Below are 20682 nucleotides of genomic sequence, written 5' to 3'. Positions count from 1 at the left end.
ATGAGATTTATAGGTGGGTCTCTGAGGAAGAGCCAATGAGAAGTGTTTGGTCTCTGAGAATCAGTTAACCCTTTCTCTGCATTCTTACACATCCTATATAATAATTTGTACCTCCAACGTTCTCTGGCTGGCTGGCTGGGTTCATAACATCTCCTGACGTCAGCAAGCCTCCAGCGTTCCCCTCCCTCTCACTGTTCCGCCCTCGCATAACGATGTAATGACGTCAGATGAGGGCAGAACAGTGAGAGGGAAGGGAACGCTGGAGGCGAGCTGACGTCAGGATGAAACCAGCCAGCCAGAGAATGTTCAGGTACAAATCGCTGGACATGGAGGAGAGGGCAGAGGAGGGGAGGGCAGAGGAGAATCGATGGGACATGGATGGGATGGGAGGAGAGGAGAGAATCGCAGGACACGGATGGGAGGGCAGGGAAAAGGAGAATCACCGGACATGGAGGGCATGGGATGGGAGGGGAGGGGAGGGAAGGATCACTGGACATGGAGGGGAGGGCAGGGGGAAAGAGAAAAAAACGCTTACACGAGAGTCTTCCTAGGGCCCGTTTCATTGTTGACAAAACGAGCTTGGTTCCACTAGTATATCAATGTTTCACACACTGGGAATATAGTTTGTTTCCAATACTGAGTACTGTTCAGTGTTTTGTGAAGATGATCCCTGGGTATGAGCCATGGGGAGTCTGTTCATGGACCCACTGAAACAAGACAGACCAAAACAGCCAATGAACAATTTAGGAGGGCCGATTATTGTCAAATGGACACCTGAAGGTAATAAAAAGGAGGCATCGTACTGCTATTTTTATGTCACAAACCCTATATTTAAATCCAGGAAGCATGGGGAAAGAGGAATACTAGCAAGGGAAAGGATGCAAAAAGGAACCTATGCAAATTTATGGGGCCCATTTACAAAGCTGCGGCAAACAGTAACTCAGAGATTGTCAACCTTTTTCCATTTCACGGCACACTGACAAGCCACTAAGGGATCCTTTTACTAAGGTGCACTGAAAAATGGCTTGCGGTAGTGTAGGCACGGGTTTTGGGCACGCGCCGATCCATTTTTCGGCACACCTGTAAAAAAGGCCTTTTTAAAATTTTTGCCGAAAATGGACGTGCAGCAAAATCAAAATTGGCGCGCGTCCATTTGGGTCTGAGACCTTACCACTAGCCATTGACCTAGCGGTAAAGTCTCAAGCGGTAACCGGGCAGTAATAACCTACGTGCGTCAAATGCCACTTGGCGTGCGTCCGAAAAAAAAAAAAAAAAAAAGATTTCGGATGCGCGTATCAGACACGCGCCAAAACTGAAATTACTGCAAGAGCCATGCGGCAGCCGGGCGGTAACTCCATTTTGGCACAAGTTGGGCTCGCGTAGACGCTTAAGCGGCTTAGTAAAAGGGCCCCTAAAATTGTCAAGGCATACCATGAGTTTTTTAAGGATATATATCCTCTCCACCCTCTTCTCGCCCTGCCCTACCCCCTCGAGATGCGCAGACACACAGAAAAAAAAATACTAGTCTATAATATCCTATATAATAATTCTCACCTCCAACAGGATGTGCCTGGGACCGTGCCTGCCGGAAGTGGTCTGCTAGGCAGGCATGCACTGACGTCAGTGACAGACAATTTGGCAAAGCAAAACAATCGGAGTGCTGGCCATTAGGACACAGGGTTGATAGGAGAGGTTTAAAAGACTAAAGGAACCGAAAGTGTTAAATGGGGGGAGGGAGTTCTGAATGACTGAAAGACATGAACATTTGGGAAAGGAAAACAATCTGAATGCTGGCCATTAGCACACAGAGTACATAGGAGAGTTTTAAAAGACTGAAGGAACCAAAAGTGTTCAGGGGGGAGGGGGGGCAAGTTCTGAATGAATGAAAGAAATGAAAATTTACGAGAGGAACACAATCTGAATGCCGGGCATTTGGACACAGGGTAGGTAGGACACTTAAAAAAAAAAAAAAAAGAAGGACGTGAAAGTGTTACATCTTGGGGGAGGGGTGAGGAGGAAAGCGGTGGGGTATCCAGATACTGGCCATTAGGGCCACTGGGGTACATAGACTTTTGAAAGCCTTAAGGAACCCAAAGTGTGAGAAGGAGGAGGAAAAGGAGGGGAGGGAACGGGGTGAGGGGCATTAGGAACAGGGGAGGGGGCCCTGTCACACACTCTCATTCTCACACACACACTGTCACACAGACAGTCTCACTCTGTCACACACCCGCACATTCACTCTGGCTCTCTCTCTCAAACATACACACTCCCAGGAAAGCCTTGCTAGCGCCCGTTTCATTCCTTCCAGAAACGGGCCTTTTTTACTAGTTGTTTGATAAAAGCAAGATAAAATTTAAGAGCTCCTAAGAAATGAGAAAAAAAAGGAAGAAAAATCCAGCAGTCAATTGTAGGAGAAAGAGGCTTCAACAACAGCTTTGACTGACCCAGAGAAGAAAAACAATTTTTGGATGTCCCCAACACTGGGTACTCTGCGCATATGTGAAAACTAAGCGCAGAGTACCGGAATCAGCGACTACCGAACTGTGCTTAGGAGCTTCTGGGCGCCTTCAGGGACATCTTCAGCCGATGGGGCTTGGGGATCCCTACCAGCCACCGCAGCCACTGAGAGTCCCACGGCACACCTGCAGACCATTCACGGCATGCCAATGTGCTGTGGCACACTGGTTGAAAAATTGCTGCACTAACTCATGCTTACCACAGCAAAAAGTCTATTCCAGGCATATGGTGCAGCAAGATAAAAGCAACCGAGTCTGGAGTTAGCAGTGGAGGAGAAGGGTGCAGATAAGAGAGATTTACCCATGGCAGGGCCGCCGAGAGACTGGGCCAGGCCCGGGACAAGGCCATCCCTGGGCCCCCCCTCCACCGGGCCCCTCTGCACTGACCTTAAGCGCCTCACCTTCGAAAGCTCAGCAAGCAGCGGCAGACCACTCCTTCCTTCCGAGTCCCGCCCTTGCGGAAGTTACGTCAGGTGAGGGCGGGACACGGAAGGAAGGAGTGGTCTGCCGCTGCTTGCTGCGATTTCGAAGGTGAGGCGCTTAAGTTCAATGCTAGGGAGCGACGGAAGGCGGGCAGGCCGGGTGGCGGCGCTGGGTCCCCCCCCCCGGAGGCCCAGGCCATTTTCTCCCCCCCTCTCGGCGGCCCTGACCCATGGGGAGGAGTGTAGGGAAAGATAAGAGCGGAGAGGTACTGAGGAGCTGCAGAGTGAATAGCTGCAGCCCCTCCTTACCTCTCTACCCTCATCTCCCCTTACGTCCCTACCCGTAACCTCCGCTCTCAAGACAAATTCCTCCTTTCAGTACCCTTCTCCACCACCGCCAACTCTAGGCTCCGCCCTTTCTGCCTCGCCTCACCCCATGCTTGGAACAAACTCCCTGAGCCCATACGCCAGGCCCCCTCCCTGCCCGTCTTCAAATCATTGCTCAAAGCCCACCTCTTCAATGTCACTTTCGGCACCTAATCACAACACCTCTAACTCAGGAAATCTAGACTACCCCAACTTGACATTTCGTCCTTTAGATTGTAAGCTCTTCTGAGCAGGGACCGTCCTTATTTGTTAATTTGTACAGCGCTGCGTAACCCTAGTAGCGCTCTAGAAATGTTAAGTAGTAGTAGTAGTAGTAATATATACGGACTTAAAGATAATATTGCAGTATTCCAGGTATGGTAAAACCAGTAGCTGGACTACTGCAATCTCCCTCCTTGATGACGTTCAGCAGACACAAAGGGAAGGAAAATGAACCTGTGACAAAATCCTATAGGAATCGGAAGCCCTCAATCACCCACTTTCTACTCCTCCCCTCAAAATACAGAGGTGCCCCCAGATTGCCCCCGACCAAACTTTTCCTCTCTCAGATACATATATTATTTAGTATGCAAGAATGGAGTCTTTTCTGAATCCCGGTAACCTGGTGGTGGAGTGCCCCAGGGGTCTCCACTGTCTCCTTTATTGTTTAATGTATACACGAGACCCTTAGGAGCTTGGTTATCACCTCTTGGGTTACAAATTACTACTACTACTACTATTAAACATTTCTATAGTGCTACTAGACTTACGCAGCGCTGTACAAATGAACATGAAAAGACAGTCCCTGCTCAACAGAGCTTACAATCTAAACTGGACAGACGAACAGACAGCTAGGGGTGGAGAAATTGCAGTGGTAGGGGTGATAAGTGAGGGTGTTGAGTAAGAGAGTCATGGTTAGGAGTCCAAAGCAGTTGCGAAGAGGTGGGCTTTAAGCCTAGACTTGAAGACAGCCAGAGACTGAGCCTGACGTACCGGCTCAGGGAGTCTATTCCAGGCATAGGGAGCAGCGAGATAGAAGGAACGGAGCCGGGAGTTAGCAGTGGGGGAGAAGGGGGACGACAGGAGACATTTACCCAGCGAACAAATAATGACATATGCAGATGACATATCTTTTGCTTTGTCCTGCTCTGGCTACTTTTGACGATACTGTATCTATGTTAATTGAAAATATTAATTTGATTGACTCATGGGCTGGTGCTAATTTTTTGAAGCCGAATAAGCAAAATTCAAATATTGTGTGGTTTGGAAATTATGATTCACTACCCCCATAAATCTTTAAAATTAATCACAGGAGAAGACTTTCAGATTACTAATAAGTCTAAAATTTTCAGAGTAATATTAAACTCGACTCTTTCTTTTGACGATCAAATTACAGCATTGGTAACAACATTTAACTTCAGATTGCGTCAGTTAAGAGAAATACGGTCTAGTTTGAGCATGGAATGTTTTCGCGCTATCGCTCAATTGTTTCTTCTACCACATTTGAATTCTTGTCATTCTTTATATGGAGGATTGACATTCAAACTTTTGCGGAGATTGCAGTTGCTTCAGAATACGGCCGCTAGATTGATTCTGAGAGCTGGTAGATTTGAGAGCGCGATTCTTCTTTTGGCAAAATTACACTGGCTTCCGGTTCATTCTCGTATCAAGTTTAAACTAGCCTGTATGACATTCAAAGGTTTAGCAGGTCAAAACGCAACCTGTCTTTTAAATGATTTCCGCGGGAGGTGGTGGAGATGAAAACGGTAACGGAATTCAAACATGCGTGGGATAAACATAAAGGAATCCTGTTCAGAAGAAATGGATCCTCAGGAGCTTAGCCGAGATTGGATAACAGAGCCGGTAGTGGGAGGCGGGGCTGGTGGTTGGGAGGCGGGGATAGTGCTGGGCAGACTTGTACGGTCTGTGCCCTGAAAAAGACAGGTACAAATCACAGTGGGAGGCGGGGCTGGTGGTTGGGAGGCGGGGATAGTGCTGGGCAGACTTGTACGGTCTGTGCCCTGAAAAAGACAGTTACAAATCACAGTGGGAGGCGGGGCTGGTGGTTGGGAGGCGGGGATAGTGCTGGGCAGACTTGTACGGTCTGTGCCCTGAAAAAGACAGGTACAAATCACAGTGGGAGGCGGGGCTGGTGGTTGGGAGGCGGGGATAGTGCTGGGCAGACTTATACGGTCTGTGCCAGAGCCGATGGTGGAGGCGGGGCTGGTGGTTGGGAGGTGGGGATAGTGCTGGGCAGACTTGTACAGTCTGTGCCCTGAAAAAGACAGGTACAAATCAAGGTAAGGTATACACAAAAAAGTGGCACATTTCTTGGGCAGACTGGATGGACTGTGCAGGTCTTTTTCTGCCATCATCTACTATGTTACTTTATTATCAATGCGGCAAATTTCCCGTTCTATCGATTTCTTACAGTTTCCAAATCTTAAGTAGAGGAGTGTGGTAGCCGTGTTAGTCCACTCTTAAGGTTATCAATAGAAATCAAACAAAATAAAACATGGAAAAGAAAATAAGATGATACCTTTTTTATTGGACATAACTTAATACATTTCTTGATTAGCTTTCGAAGGTTGCCCTTCTTCGTCAGATCGGAAATAAGCAAATGTGCTAGCTGACAGTGTATATAAGTGAAAACATTCAAGCATTACTATGACAGTCTGACAGGGTGGATTTTAAGGGATTCAAATGATTTAACTTTATTATCTATGAGGCGAACTTCTTCTTCTATCAATTTTGATTTCTTAAAGTTTCCGAATTTTAAGGGAATAAGGTTTACAAATCATTTGCTTTATTCCTTTCAATATCTTGGAGTAAAAATTTGGAACAATATTCAGCATCAGGTTAGGTCAATCCAATCTTACTTATGATTTGGGAAAACAGTTGAAAACTTTATTATTTTCAGAGATTAATATGGTTTGATTTAAGTTGTAGTTGTCAATTTTGTAATTCCATCTAATTGAGAAGTTTCTTGTCTTGTAATCCACAGTGAATCCATTTGGAGATATGGCGGAATATAAGTACATACGTATTGCCATACTGGGACAGACCAAAGGTCCATCAAGCCCAGCATCCTGTTTGCAACAGTGGCCAATCCAGGTCACAAATACCCGGCAAGATCCCAAAAAAGTACAAAACATTTTATACTGCTTATCCCAGAAATAGTGGATTTTCCCCAAGTCCAATTTAATAATGGTCTACGGACTTTTCATTTAGGAAGCCGTCCAAACCTTTTTAAAACTCCGCTAAGCTAACCGCCTTTACCACATTTCCTGGCAACAAATTCCAGAGTTTAATTACACGTTGAGTGAAGAAAATTTTTCTCAGATTCGTTTTAAATTTACTGCTTTGTAGCTTCATCGCATGCCCCCTAGTCCTAGTATTTTTGGAAACAGTAAACACACGCTTCACATCTACCCGTTCCACTCATTATTTTATAGACCTCTATCGTATCTCCCCTCAGCCGCCTTTTCTCCAAACTGAAGAGCCCTAGCCGCTTCAGCCTTTCCTCATAGGGAAGTCGTCCCATCCCCTTTATCATTTTTGTTGCCCTTCTCTGCACCTTTTCTAATTCCACTATATCTTTTTTGAGATGCGGCGACCAGAATTGAACACAATATTCGAGGTGCAGTCACACCATGGAGCGATACAAAGGCATTATAACATTCTCATTTTTATTTTCCATTCCTTTCCTAATAATACTTAACGTTCTATTTGCTTTCTTTGCCGCAGCAGCATACTGAGCAGAAGGTTTCAACATATCATCGACGACACCTAGATCCCTTTCTTGGTCGGTGACTCCTAACGTGGAACCTTGCATGACGTAGCTATAATTTGGGTTCCTCTTTCCCACATGCAACAGAATAGGTACCTCAGACCGCCCAGGCATCTTCCCCTCACTCACCTCTCCAGGAGCTTCTCAGTTTCCTTCTATCTCTGGGGTCCTGCTGGTCCCTAACACACGGATCTTCCTCCCGCTCAATCTTTGATATAAGAGAAGGTTTCTCAGATAAACAACCTATTTCAAGCAAAAAAGAATCACATCAGCTTTCTCCTAAATTAAGGAAAATATTTGCAACTAATGTATTTGTACAGAGAGTGAATTCAAGTTTATACAATCACTTGCACAGCCTGAAGCTCCTTCGAAATGCATGAGGAAATATTACAGATGTCAATACAAAGAGACGCCACCTGACTAATATTAAAACTTGAGTAATTAAATTAGAGCAGGAAAGCAGCCAGTCCTTTGAGATGTGACTGAAGAATTTAAAATATGAAGGAGTCATTGGCTAAGGCCCACTGGTGTTTTTAGCGCGCATTAAAAATAGGCGCATGCTAAACACTAAAGACATCCATAGGAATACATTGGTATCGTTAGCGTTTAGCACGTGCCTATTTTTAAACATGCGCTAAAAGGCCAGCGCGCCTTAGTAAACGACCCCCCTGAATATCTCAGAGAAGAGGAGAGATGGGGCAAAATGAGAGGACATTCAGATCCTTCAAATGTATACCACACCATAAAGGGGGGGGAATTCTATATTTGGCGACTAAAGTGTGCATAATTTTGGCACAATTTAATATGCTATCGGTGCCGATAATTGGCCACTAACAGGCAATTATCGGCACTAATTGGCACTAATTAGAATTTCCGCAGGCAGCTTTCTAAGCGTATTTTGTAAAGTGGTGCGCAGAAATTCTAACGCGTGGATCACAAAAGGGGGGTGGCTGTGGGAGGGGGTATGGACGTTCCTAAAAACTACGTGCGCTGTCACAGAATATGCCTGATCCACATCTAACTTAAGCGTGGGCATTTACACCAGGTTTAGTCAATGTAAAAATTGTTAGTCCAGGGACGGCTGCTATATGTATTCTATAAACCACGCCTAACTTCAGATGACATTACAGAATAGCGCCAAGGGCCGGATTCTATATATGGCGCCTAAAAAATCCACACAGAACCCAGTTTCGCTTAATTAATTATTTTATTTATTTATTAGGATTTATTTACCGCCTTTTTGAAGGAATTCACTCAAGGCGGTGTACAGTAAGAATAGATCAAACATGAGCAGGAGGCAATTAGAGCAGTAAAAATATTCAAACAACAATACAAAGTATGGCATGGTAAACTACTTGCAATGACAACACAATATGTACTAGAACATTACAATTGGTAGTGTAGGGTAAGGCAAAGTTGTAACATATAGCTGAGTAAGAAAGTAGGACGAATTAGAAAGTAAGATGATTGATTTGAAGAAGTTGCACGTGAGGTCAGAGAGATGGTTAATATTATCTCAGCTAGGGTAGGAGTGGATAAACACGTCCCACTGCAGTATGTGCAGCCCGAGTCAATCCTTGTGTGTGTGAGTGAGACTAACAAGTTAGTTACTTCTTCCATTAAAGGCCTGGTTGAAGAGCCAAGCTTTCACTTGCTTCTTGAAGTAGAGATAGTCTTGTATTAAGCACAGCCTTCAGGCACTGCATTCCAGAGTGTGGGGCTACTCGGGAGAAGGCTCGCTTGTGGGTATCACATTGTGTAATGTCTTTTGGAGAGGGTGTGGTTAGAGATACTCCTTGGGAGGACCTTAGTGTCCTTGGCGGTGTCCTTAAGCGTATTCTATAAGATTTATGCGCGGAATATAGAATACGCTTAGTCGATACCATTGCGCCTTGCACGTGCCCATTTACACTAATGAAAACCTGGCGTAAATCCTGGCACGTAGATTTAGGCGGATTGGGCCGTATTCTATAACTACGCGCGTAAATTTTGGCATGGCCACAAAATGCCCATAAACACGCCCCCTTTTGAACTATGCACATTTATTTTAAACTGCGCGTTTCACCATTTGGGCGCAGTTCATTATAGCATGTGCTTACGGAGTTGTGCAATTACTGCCAATTAGTGCTCACTTTTACTTGTTAAGTGCTGTTAAAAATGCTGATTGGCTTGTTGAGCCAATTAACTCAGGCACGCAGTTTTAGAATGCACCTGGATTTCAGCATGTAAATCTACACGCTATATATAGAATCCCCAGCTAAGAGTGTTTTTTTTTTAAATCTCAGCGCCATATATAGAATTCACCCCAAATGGAAACCTTTGCTAAAGTTAACAAGAGGGGAAAAGCAGGAAGATCACGGCTCATGGAATTCTTTCTAAACCCCTCTGTATCGATTGTTTGTGGGTCTGTTTTGTCTGTGCTTTCCACTTGTGCGGTATGTGTGGGTGCCTCTGTTTACGTGTTTTGGTTGTGTATGTTTGATTTGCGATGTGCTGGCTTTCAGTGTCTGTGATTAGGAGAGGATTAGGAAAGGAGATGAAAAGGAAAGACAGCTTGAAAGGTGCAATTCCTTAATTACTATGTTATAGTAAATCAGTGTATATATAGTGCAGTTGTGGATCTGCTTCTCCCACAGAAAATTGGGGCACCAGGGGATGAACTGACCATACGGGCAACCCGGCACTGCCCAAGGGCCCAGGGTGGTGGGGGGAGGGGGGGTGGAGGCAGTGCCCAGTTGGTATCCCAATTGGGCGAGCCAAATTCAAGATGTCTGCCTTTGCAGATGACATTCTCGTTCATATTGCTAATCCTCAAGAGTCGGCATTGGTACTTTTAGAGAGTTTCACAGAAGTTGGAGCATTCTTGGGATTTAAGCTTAATATGGATAAATCTGAGAGGGTTGCTACTACTCAGTCCCTTTGAGATGGATGGGTGGGGACTTTTCCTTTAAAATGGGCAGCTGCAGGCTTTCGATATTTGGGAATCTTCTTATCGGCCAACCTGAGAAACATTTATGCTTCTAATATTCCTGACCTTTTGCGTAATACATCTCAACAACTGGCAGTCTGGTCTAGTCTGGTCATTATATGGCTGCTTTATATGTTTGCATAAGGCTTGGCTGGTACTCGAGATGAGTGGAGGAGTAGCCTAGTGGTTAGTGCAGTGGACTTTGATCCTGGGGAACTGGGTTCAATTCCCACTGCAGCTCCTTGTGACTCTGGGCAAGTCACTTAACCCTCCATTGCCCCTGGTACAAAATAAGTATCTGAATATATGTAAACCGCTTTGAATGTAGTTGCAAAAACCTCAGAAAGGCAGTATATCAAGTCCCATTTCCCTTTCCCTTTTTTGTTCCATCGGGTCAACCACGGACATCTGTGTCTAGTCTCTATAAGCTGCTTACCACATTAGCCCCCTCAAAGAACCATGAGGTTATAATTCAGAGATGGAAAACAGAGCTTCGGATCCTCGTGACTGAATAGACAGGGATGGGCTTGAGTGTAAATTTTAAGGGGTTTCGACATTAGCTTCAGAACTTAGTACAAGAACAGTACTGGGCAGACTTCTACGGTCTGTGCCCTGAGAATGGCAAGGACAAATCAAACTCTGGTATACATATAAAGTATCACATACCGTGTAAATGAGTTAATTTTGTTGGGCAGAATGGATGGACCGTTCAGGTCTTTATCTGCCTTTAGTTACTATTTTACTCTTTGGGGTTCTACATGGAATGTTGCTACTAATTGGGATTCCGGAATCTTGTAACTCTTTAGGATTCCAGAATCTTCAGAACTTTTAGTACAGGAACAGTGCTGGGCAGACTTCTAGGGTCTGTGCCCTGAGAAAGGCAAGGACAAATCAAACTCGGGTATAAAGTATCACATAACCATGTAAAATGAGTTTATCTTGTTGGGTAGACTGGATGGACCATAAAAGTCTTTATCTACCGTCACTTACTATGTTATTTTACCTCCAACCGGTGGATCTGCTTAGGGCTATTACTCTCCTACCAAGTCAGGTACATAGTACAATCCATAGAGAGTACCAGTTTCAGATTCTCAATAGAGCCTTTTTTTTCTCCGAAACAAGCTTATTATATACTGGCTGTGTGCAGACATCTTTATGTGCTAAATGTAAGGGAACGGACATGACCCCTTCTCATGCTTTTTGGCTTTGTCCCCCAGTCCAGGTGTTCTGGGCTAAAGTGTTGCACTTTTTAGAATCCTTGTGGGGGGAAGGTTTTTTTTTTTTTTACCCCGCGCTTTCCCACTCATGGCAGGCTCAATGCGGCTTACATGGGCAATGGAGGGTTAAGTGACTTGCCCAGAGTCACAAGGAGCTGCCTGTGCCTGAAGTGGGAATCGAACTCAGTTCCACCACCCTAACCACTAGGCCACTCCTCCACTGTTGCTACTATTTGAGATTCTACATGGAATGTTGCTATTCCACTAGCAACATTCCATGTAGAAGTCGGTCCTTGCAGATCACCAATGTGGCCGCGCAGGCTTCTGCTTCTGTGAGTCTGTACGTGCAGGACGTCAGACTCACAGAAACAGAAGACTGCGCAGCCTTCTACATGGAATGTTGCTAGTGGAATAGCAACATTCCATGTAGAATCTCCAATAGTAGCAACATTCCATGTAGAATCTCCAATAGTATCTATTTTATTTTTGTTACATTTGTACCCTGTGCTTTCCCACTCATGGCAGGCTCAATGCGGCTTACATGGGGCAATGGAGGGTTAAGTGACTTGCCCAGAGTCACAAGGAGCTGCCTGTGCCTGAAGTGGGACTCGAACTCAGTTCCTCATTTCCCCAGGACCAAAGTCCACCATCCTAACCACTAGGCCACTCCTCCACGTTATACTTACATCCCCACTGGCTGTTCTGTTCGGGACGATGACTCTTAGTGGGTCGCTCTCCCGGTATGAGGGGGTTCTTGTTTCATAAATCTTGTATTCTTGGTAAAAAATGTTTGCTGCAATATTGGATGTAGGATCACCCACCGTCATACTGGCATTGGAAGAATTTGTTTCACAATCTAATGGAAATGTCGACGTGGGATGCTCGTCACACCCCTAAACACAAGAAGACTTTTTGGACAATTTGGGATGTATGAGTGGCAAAGTGGCCTAGTGGTTAGAGCACTGGTCTTGCAATCCAGAGACAGCCAGTTCAAACCCCACTGCTGCTACTTGTGATCCAAAATCCAAATAAATTTATATATCCAATGCTTGAGTCACAACAAGGGTGACGGAAAGAACGGGGGGGGGGGGCAGCAGACGATGTAAAAACTTGCACTTTATTAAACATCCAGGACTCGACACGAGCCGTGTTTCGGCCCTCAAGGGCCTTCTTCAGGAGTCACTTGAATTGGATGTATATTGATGAAACTAGAAAGATGCGGGTATGTTCAATATCCGAATCAAGGGTTAATCCTTGTAATCTGTCTATGAAAGCACTTCAAACATTGCTTGGACTCTGGTGAGTACAAACTGCTAGATTACAGCGCAAAAATGGAGATACGGCAAAATAAAAATTGGCTGGTGTCCATTTTGGGTCCGAGACCTTACCGCCAGCCACTGACGTAGTGGTAAGGTCTCTCGCGGGACATAAGCACCGCCATACTGGGAAAAGACCAAGGGTCCATCAAACCCAGCATCCTGTCTCCGACAACGGCCAATCCAGGCTTCAAGAACCTGGCAACCCCCCCCCCCCCCCCCAAAAAAATATATATATTTAATAATGTTCAATGGACTTTTCCTTCAGGAATCTGTCCAAACCCCCCTTAAACTCCGTAAGGCCAGCTGCTGTCACTACATTCTCCTTCTTGTTTTAAATCTATCATATTCTAGCTTCATCTTGTGTCCCTTTGTTCTATTATTGTTTGAAAGTGTAAACAAACGCTTCACATCTGTCCGCTCTACTCCACTCATTATCTTATAGACTTCTATCACATCACCCCTCAGCCACCTTTTCTCCAAGCTGAAGAGCCCTAACCGTCTTAGTCTTTCCTCATAGGGAAGTCGTTCCATCCCTTTTATCATTTTTGTCGCCCTTCTCTGCACCTTCTCCAATTCTTTTATATCTTTTTTGAGATGCGGCGACCAGAATTGGACACAATATTCAAGGTGCGGTCGCACCATGAAGCGATACAACACCTAATAATACTCAACAATCTGTGCGCTTTCTTAGCCACCACAGCACAGTGAGCAGAAGTTTTAAACGTCTTATCAACGATGACGCCCAGATCCCTTTCTAGGTCTGTGACTCCTAACGCGGAACCTTGCATGACATAGCTGTAATTCGGGTTCCTCTTACCTACATGCATCACTTTGCACTTGTCAACATTGAACTTCATCTGCCACTTGGACGCCCAATCCCCCAGTCTCGCGAGGTCCTCCTGTAATCTTTCACACTCCTCCTGTGACTTGACGGCCCTGAATAACTTTGTGTCATCTGCGAATTTAATTACCTCACTAGTTACTCCCATCTCTAGGTCATTTATAAATATGATAAAAAGCAGCGGTCCCAGCACAGACCCCTAAGGGACCCCACTAACTACCCTTCTCCATTGAGAATACTGACCATTCAATCCTACTCTTTGCTTCCTATCCTTCAACCAGCTCTTAATCCATAGTAATACCCTAACTCCGATCCCATGACTCTCCAGTTTCCTCTGGAGTCTTTCATGAGGCACTTTGTCAAACGCCTTCTGAAAATCCAGATACACAATATCCATCGGCTCCCCATTGTCCACGTTTGTTCACCCCCTCAAAAAAATGTAGTAGATTGGTAATCGCCTACACGCGTCAAGTCAGAGTTACTGCCCGATTTTTGCCACGCGCCAGAAAATAAAATGTATTTTCTGGCGTGCGTAGTGGACAAGGGTCAAAAATGAAATTACCATATGGGCCACACGGTAGCCGGGCGGTAACTCCAAATTGACGTGCACTGAGTGCGTGTAGGCACCTATGCAGCTTAGTAAAAGGGCCCCTTATTCCTCTGCAAATCTAATGCATTTACACACAGCCAAACTATGAACTGCAAATGAGCAGTGTTGTGAGCCTGAACTCAGAAACAAAGAAACATGATGGCAGATAAAGGCCCATCCAGTCTGCCGATCCATCCATAACCACTAACTCTTCCTTTTCCTAAAGGATCCCATGTGCCTGTCCCACACGGACAGTGGAGTGGAGTGGAGGAGTGGCCTAGTGGTTAGGGTGGTGGACTTTGGTCCTGGGGAACTGAGGAACTGAGTTCGATTCCTACTTCAGGCACAGGCAGCTCCTTGTGACTCTGGGCAAGTCACTTAACCCTCCATTGCCCCATGTAAGCCGCATTGAGCCTGCCATGAGTGGGAAAGTGTGGGGTACAAATGTAACAAAAATAAAGTAGATACTATTGGAGATTCTACATGGAATGTTGCTACTATTGGAGATTCTACATGGAATGTTGCTATTCCACTAGCAACATTCCATGTAGAAGGCTACGCAGGCTTCTGCTTCTGTGAGTCTGACGTCCTGCACGTATGTGCAGGACGTCAGACTCACAGAAACAGAAGCCTGCGCGGCCACATTGGTGATCTGCAAGGGCCGACTTCTACATGGAATAGCAACATTCCATGTAGAATCTCAAATAGTAGCAACAGTAGAGGAGTGGCCTAGTGGTTAGGGTGGTGGACTTTGGTCCTGGGGAACTGAGGAAACTGAGTTCGATTCCCACTTCAGGCACAGGCAGCTCCTTGTGACTCTGGGCAAGTCACTTAACCCTCCATTGCCCCATGTAAGCTGCATTGAGCCTGCCATGAGTGGGAAAGCGCGGGGTACAAATGTAACAAAAATAAAATAGATACTATTGGAGATTCTACATGGATTGTTGCTATTCCACTAGCAACATTCCATGTAGAAGGCTGCGCGGCCACATTGGTGATCTGCAAGGGCCGACTTCTACATGGAAATTTGCTACTATTGAAGATTCTACATGGAATGTTGCTACTATTGGAGATTCTACATGGAATGTTGCTATTCCATTAGCAACATTCCATGTAGAAGGCTGCGCAGGCTTCTGTTTTGTGGTCAGACTCACAGAAGCAGAAGCCTGCACGGCCACATTGGTGATCTGCAAGGGCCGACTTCTACATGGAATGTTGCTAGTGGAATAGCAACATTCCATGTAGAATCTCAAATAGTAGCAACAGTGGAGGAGTGGCCTAGTGGTTAGGGTGGTGGAACTGAGTTCGATTCCCACTTCAGGCACAGGCAGCTCCTTGTGACTCTGGGCAAGTCACTTAACCCTCCATTGCCCCATGTAAGCCGCATTGAGCCTGCCATGAGTGGGAAAGCGCAGGGTACAAAATGTAACAAAACAAACACTTTCTTAAATTCTGACACAGTCCTCGTCTCCACAACCTCCACCGGGAGGCCATTCCACGCTTCCACCACCATACCATGCGGTCTAGGCGATTTATCACTCTTTAACTTGTCAATTTGGCTCAGTCCATCTTCCAAATTTACCGAGATTTCTTTCAAAGCCAGCATAATGCTCTGCAAGACCCTGCTGGTCCTCTCTCAAATACCCACTGACTGTTCATTTATTTATTTGTTGCATTTGTACCCCACATTTTCCCACCTATTTGCAGGCTCAATGTGGCTTACATAGCACCGTGCTGGCGATCGCCAGTTCCGGTATGACAAATACATAGTGATATCATGGTAGAGATCACGTGTGACAGACACATTACGGATAAAAGACTGGGTGACCCTCCATCTACTTTGCTCATACTGAAAGCAGGGCGCAACTTGTAATAAAGGAAGAGAAAATCATCTTTACCCAGCAGGGTCAGAGTTTCATAATTCTCCTTCATGGTCTCCTTGTACAGCTCCTTCTGCCATCCTGCTAACATCCCCCACTCATCCTCGCTGAAATAGACAGCGACGTCCTCAAATGTCACAGGGACCTGGAAGAGGAAGAGGGACCTGATCAGTACCCACTGCTTCAGGCACATCAGTGAAAATTCCTGACATGTTCACCTCTAAAGGTTGTATGATATTAACAAGGATCTTATGAGCCCACATTTGGAGAGACCCTGGGCATCAGCTGGAATGTTAATTCTATGGAATAACCCTTTATACAAAAGGACAACTTCTTGTAAGTGTAAGGGAAAATATATAGTGTATGGCTTTATGGATTTTTCCCTTGTTGTCCCTAACAGTGCATCAGTGTCTCTATACAGTTGGTAGCTGGAAGCCTTCTTTTCTGTCAGCCCATATGAGTGAATGGTTGGTGGCTTTGGGTTTTTTTCGTTTTAGCCATCTGCAAACCTTGGGTCTCTAGGCTACAGTTCTGACCTGCTGTTTTTTTTTTTCATGTGTTCTAGTTAGGGTTACCATATTTTGTCCCCCTAAAAGGAGGACACATGCCCTGCCCCCTGTCATGCCCACCCTGCCCCACCCTCGCTCTGCCCCTTGTCACATTTCCCCTCCCCCCCTCCCCTTACCATACTACTGCCCTGGTGGTCTAGTGACCTCTTCGGGGCCCCGGAGCGCTGCCCTGCACGCATCCTTCCTGTCGCTGATCGCGGAGCCAATTCAAAATGGCCACCAAGAGTTGAAGTCTCGCGAGGCCACTTCGGCGGCCATTTTCAATTGGCTCCGCAATCAGCGACAGGAAGGATGCGTGCAGGGCAGCACTCCGGGCAGGAAAGAGGGGGCTCTTTCTTGCCCCGAAGAGGTCACTAGACCACCAGGGCAGTAGTAAGTAAGGGGAGGGGAGGCTAGCAATCTGCCCGTTTGTCTGGATTTCTGGACAAACGGGCAGGCTGGTGGGCGGGCCGTCATAGGACGACCCGCCCACCAGCCTGACTGTTTTGTCCAGAAATCCAGACAAACGGATAGATTGGGAAAACCCACCCGGTTGCCCGGACATGTCCTCAAAAAGAGGACATGTCCGGGTAAATCCGGACATATGGTAACCCTAGTTCTAGTGCACAGGTACTCGGATCTCCTGCCAGAGGATTACAGCAGTTTCTGGTAGTTTCTAGAAGGAAGCCTAGAAGCGGGGAAGGAGTTGGACCCAGTGGCATAACGAGGGTGGGGCAGTCCACCGAGGGTGCACGCTGCAGGAGAGGTGCAGGGAGCAGCCATGCAGCTGTTGGCTCTGCCGGTTCCCTGCTCCCTCTGCTGTTACTTCCTGTCCGGGGCAGAGGGAGAAGGGAACCTGTGGAGCTGAGGTAGCAGCCAACCAAGGAACACCACTTGTTGGACCTTCTGAAGGGGCGTTGCTACTTGTACACTGCATTTAACCCTTAAGGAAATAGCGGTCAGTAAGAACTATATTGATATTGACTTTTGTTTTCAACGTTCCTGTGCTTCATCAATTGACAGTACAGCAAAGGTTCCAGTTTTAAGTTACCTCATGGTGTGGTCTGGATTTTTGTCTGGCTGGACAGTCTGTTGCCTCGCTTGCTAAGCCCTCCAGCCTTAAGGTTGACCCCAAACCTAGTCCCACCAAATAAATAACTTATGTGCCCTTTCTCCCCACCTTCCGGACTGTGTCTAGGCATTTGCCTAGGTACCTCCAACAACTGGGGTTTACATAAATGAATCTTTACAGCATCTTTCTTTCTACAATAACGCTTTCTAGGTCCTGGCCTTGTCTAGGGAGGTGAGTAAAGTCCGAGTAACACAATAAATCTTAATTTCTAACCTCCCATTGCTTCAATTGTAAGCTCTTTGGGGCAAGGCGTATTGTACCTCAATACTTATCACCACTGTGTAGCACTGTAAATGGTAAGTATTATTATTTTAGTGAATGATAGCACAGAAGAACTAGCTGATCCAAGCGATGTAGCCAGAACACCATTTTTGGAGGGACCTCTAGTAGGTATGCCTGGGCCTCTCCTTTCCCTCTCACTCCACCCCCCTGAAATTAAAATGACCTTAGCTGATGGGGATTCCCAAGCCCCACCAGCTATAGAAATCCCTTAAAGTGTGGCCGGCAGTGACTCAATGATGTAGGCACCATATGCTCCATTCTGCACATGAACTGAGCGTGTGCAGAACAAAGCAGTTGCACAGTACCAGCATTAGCGAGGGCACTTTAAGTCACTGACAGCCATGCTTTAGGGAATTGGGACCAGCTCTGAATTTCTACAACTGGCGAGACCTGAGGATCTCACCAGTTAAAAAACAGATAAATCTGACTGCTGCTGGGTGGGTCTGAGGGAATGTGAATTGGCCCAGGCCAGCCCAGGTCCACCCACAGTTATACTTTGGGTGATCCACAAGACTGCCTGGTTGTTGTCATGTACACCGCTCTAGATAAGGTATAAACCCCCCAGTCAGCGGTACAAATTGACTTGTTGCAGGATATTATTATTACAGTTTATTATCAACATAAATGACTACACCCTGCAACACAACGAAACCAAGGCCCGGAGCAAACACAAAATAACTCTTCCTCTCTACGAAACCATAGCTCGTAAAGGACATAAAATAACTCTTCCTCTTTACGATTCCCTAATGCGTCTGTCACACACGATCCCTTATTCTACCTCGACATTACTTGTGTTTGTTCATACCGGAATTGGTGAACGCCTTTACGGTTCTATGTAAGCCACACTGAGCCTGCAAATAGGTGGGAAAATGTGGGATACAAATGTAACAAATAAATAAATAAATCATTACTACAGTCTTATAACCCGCAAAACACCACAAAGTTCACTGTGGGTAACAACAGACAAAAACTGATCAAACATCGGGATTACAATATTTAAACCAAATTATTTTATAGACCACCAGGTAATTGGAACGAAGGCCACACAATCTTCACTGACTTCATTTCGAACACATGTGCAACCAACACCAATATACTAATATTAGGAGACATTAACCTCCACCTAGAAGACTCAAACTCCACAAATGCACGAGAATGTAAGGAATTCCTCCACTCATGGGATCTCAAATGGCCTCAAATGCAAGCAACCCATGTCAAAGGGCATGCACGCAACCTCATCTCACACAAACTGTCAACAGACCAGAACCTAATAATAACAGATATCAAATGGAGAGAAACACCATGGACCGATCACTACAAACTAAACCTATTCCTAAAATGGTAGAAGAAGGGCTCAAACCGCACACAACCTACAGCACCAGAGGCCAAATAGACCCGAAAACATTCTGGCTACAGATATACAATAACGAATGGACAGCACAAATGGACTCCACACACTATCTCACAGAACGGGATAAAAGATGCAGAAGTATACTAGATGAAATAGCACCCTTACAAACAAGAACCTCAAGTAGGCATAATGCTATACCATGGTTCAACGATGAACTGAAAACATTAAAAACACAATTCAGGAAACTCGAACGAGCATGGAAAAAAATAAAGATAAACACACACCCAATGCATGGAAACAGATACAAAGAAAATACAAATACGCAATAAGACAAACCAAAAGGACATACTATAAAATTAAAATAGGGCCTGATCACAAAGACACGAAGAAATTATACCAACTCGTGAATTATACCAACTACTAGACACTACAGCGGTCACTACAACCAATATAGATATGCCATCTGCAGACAAACTTGCTAAATATTTCAATGAAAAAATTACAAACCTTCTCAACACACTACCTCAGGACAATACCGATATCGAGAACTTCATCAATAATCTGGATCCAACCCCCGGAGAATACCCAGCTGACCGAACTTGGTCAAACTTCACTCTCCTCACCATTGAAACAGTCACCCAGGCGATCAAAAGGTTCTCTAGCACCCACTGTAAATTGGATACCTGCCCCAGCTACCTAATAAAATCCGCCCCTGACCACTTCATAACTGACCTCACATCCCACCTAAACTACATGCTTCAACAAGGTCTGCTCTCCAAGGAAAACGGCAACATCCTACTCACCCCAATACCAAAAGACACCAAGAAAAATATAAACGAAATCACCAACTACCGACCACTGGTAATCAAATTGATGGAAAGCATGGTAACCAAGTAACTTACTGCCTATCTAAACAAATTCTCAATATTACATTAATCACAATCAGGATTTCGCCCCCTCCATAGCACTGAAACAGTACTAATCACTCTCTTAGTGAAATTCAAGCAAGAAATAGCAATAGGTAAAGGCATACTCCTCCTCCAATTTGACATGTCCAGTGCATTCGACATGGTAAACCATAATATACTACTAAGACTCCTAGACAACTTTGGGATCAGAGGAAATATACTTAGTTGGATCAAGGGTTTCCTAACCACTAGAACATATTAAGTGAAATCAAATTCAAAAATATCATCACCGTGGAAAGCAGACTGCAGAGTACATCGAGGATCACCACTATCACCGATCCTCTTCAACCTAATGATAACCCCACTAGCCAAGTCCTTATCCGACCAAGGTCTTAACCCTTTCATCTATGCAGACGATGTCACAATATACATTCCTTACAATCATGATCTGACAGAAATCACCAACAAAATTAAGCTGGGCTTGAACATCATGGACTCATGGGCAAATGCATTTCAACTAAAACTCAATACAGATAAAACACACGGTCTCATC

The 20682-nt window shown here is 45.3% G+C and overlaps 1 protein-coding gene across 2 annotated transcripts in view; it reads right to left on the bottom strand.

Moving 5' to 3' along the window:
* LOC115463787 (zinc finger protein 707-like) overlaps positions 1-20682 on the bottom strand; it is a 50449-nt gene that overhangs the window by 21828 nt on the left and 7939 nt on the right. For both annotated transcript variants that reach the window (XM_030194567.1, XM_030194559.1), the window contains exons 2-3: positions 15927-16053; positions 7224-7337 (exon numbers count right to left, since the gene is read on the bottom strand). In XM_030194567.1, coding sequence (XP_030050427.1) covers positions 7224-7337; positions 15927-16053 — 241 coding nt within the window. The remainder of the gene's footprint in view (positions 1-7223; positions 7338-15926; positions 16054-20682) is intronic.

The sequence above is a fragment of the Microcaecilia unicolor genome, chromosome 1 (genome assembly GCF_901765095.1).
Source record: "Microcaecilia unicolor chromosome 1, aMicUni1.1, whole genome shotgun sequence".
Lineage (NCBI taxonomy): Eukaryota > Metazoa > Chordata > Amphibia > Gymnophiona > Siphonopidae > Microcaecilia > Microcaecilia unicolor.
This window is presented reverse-complemented; position numbering and strand designations above follow the sequence as displayed.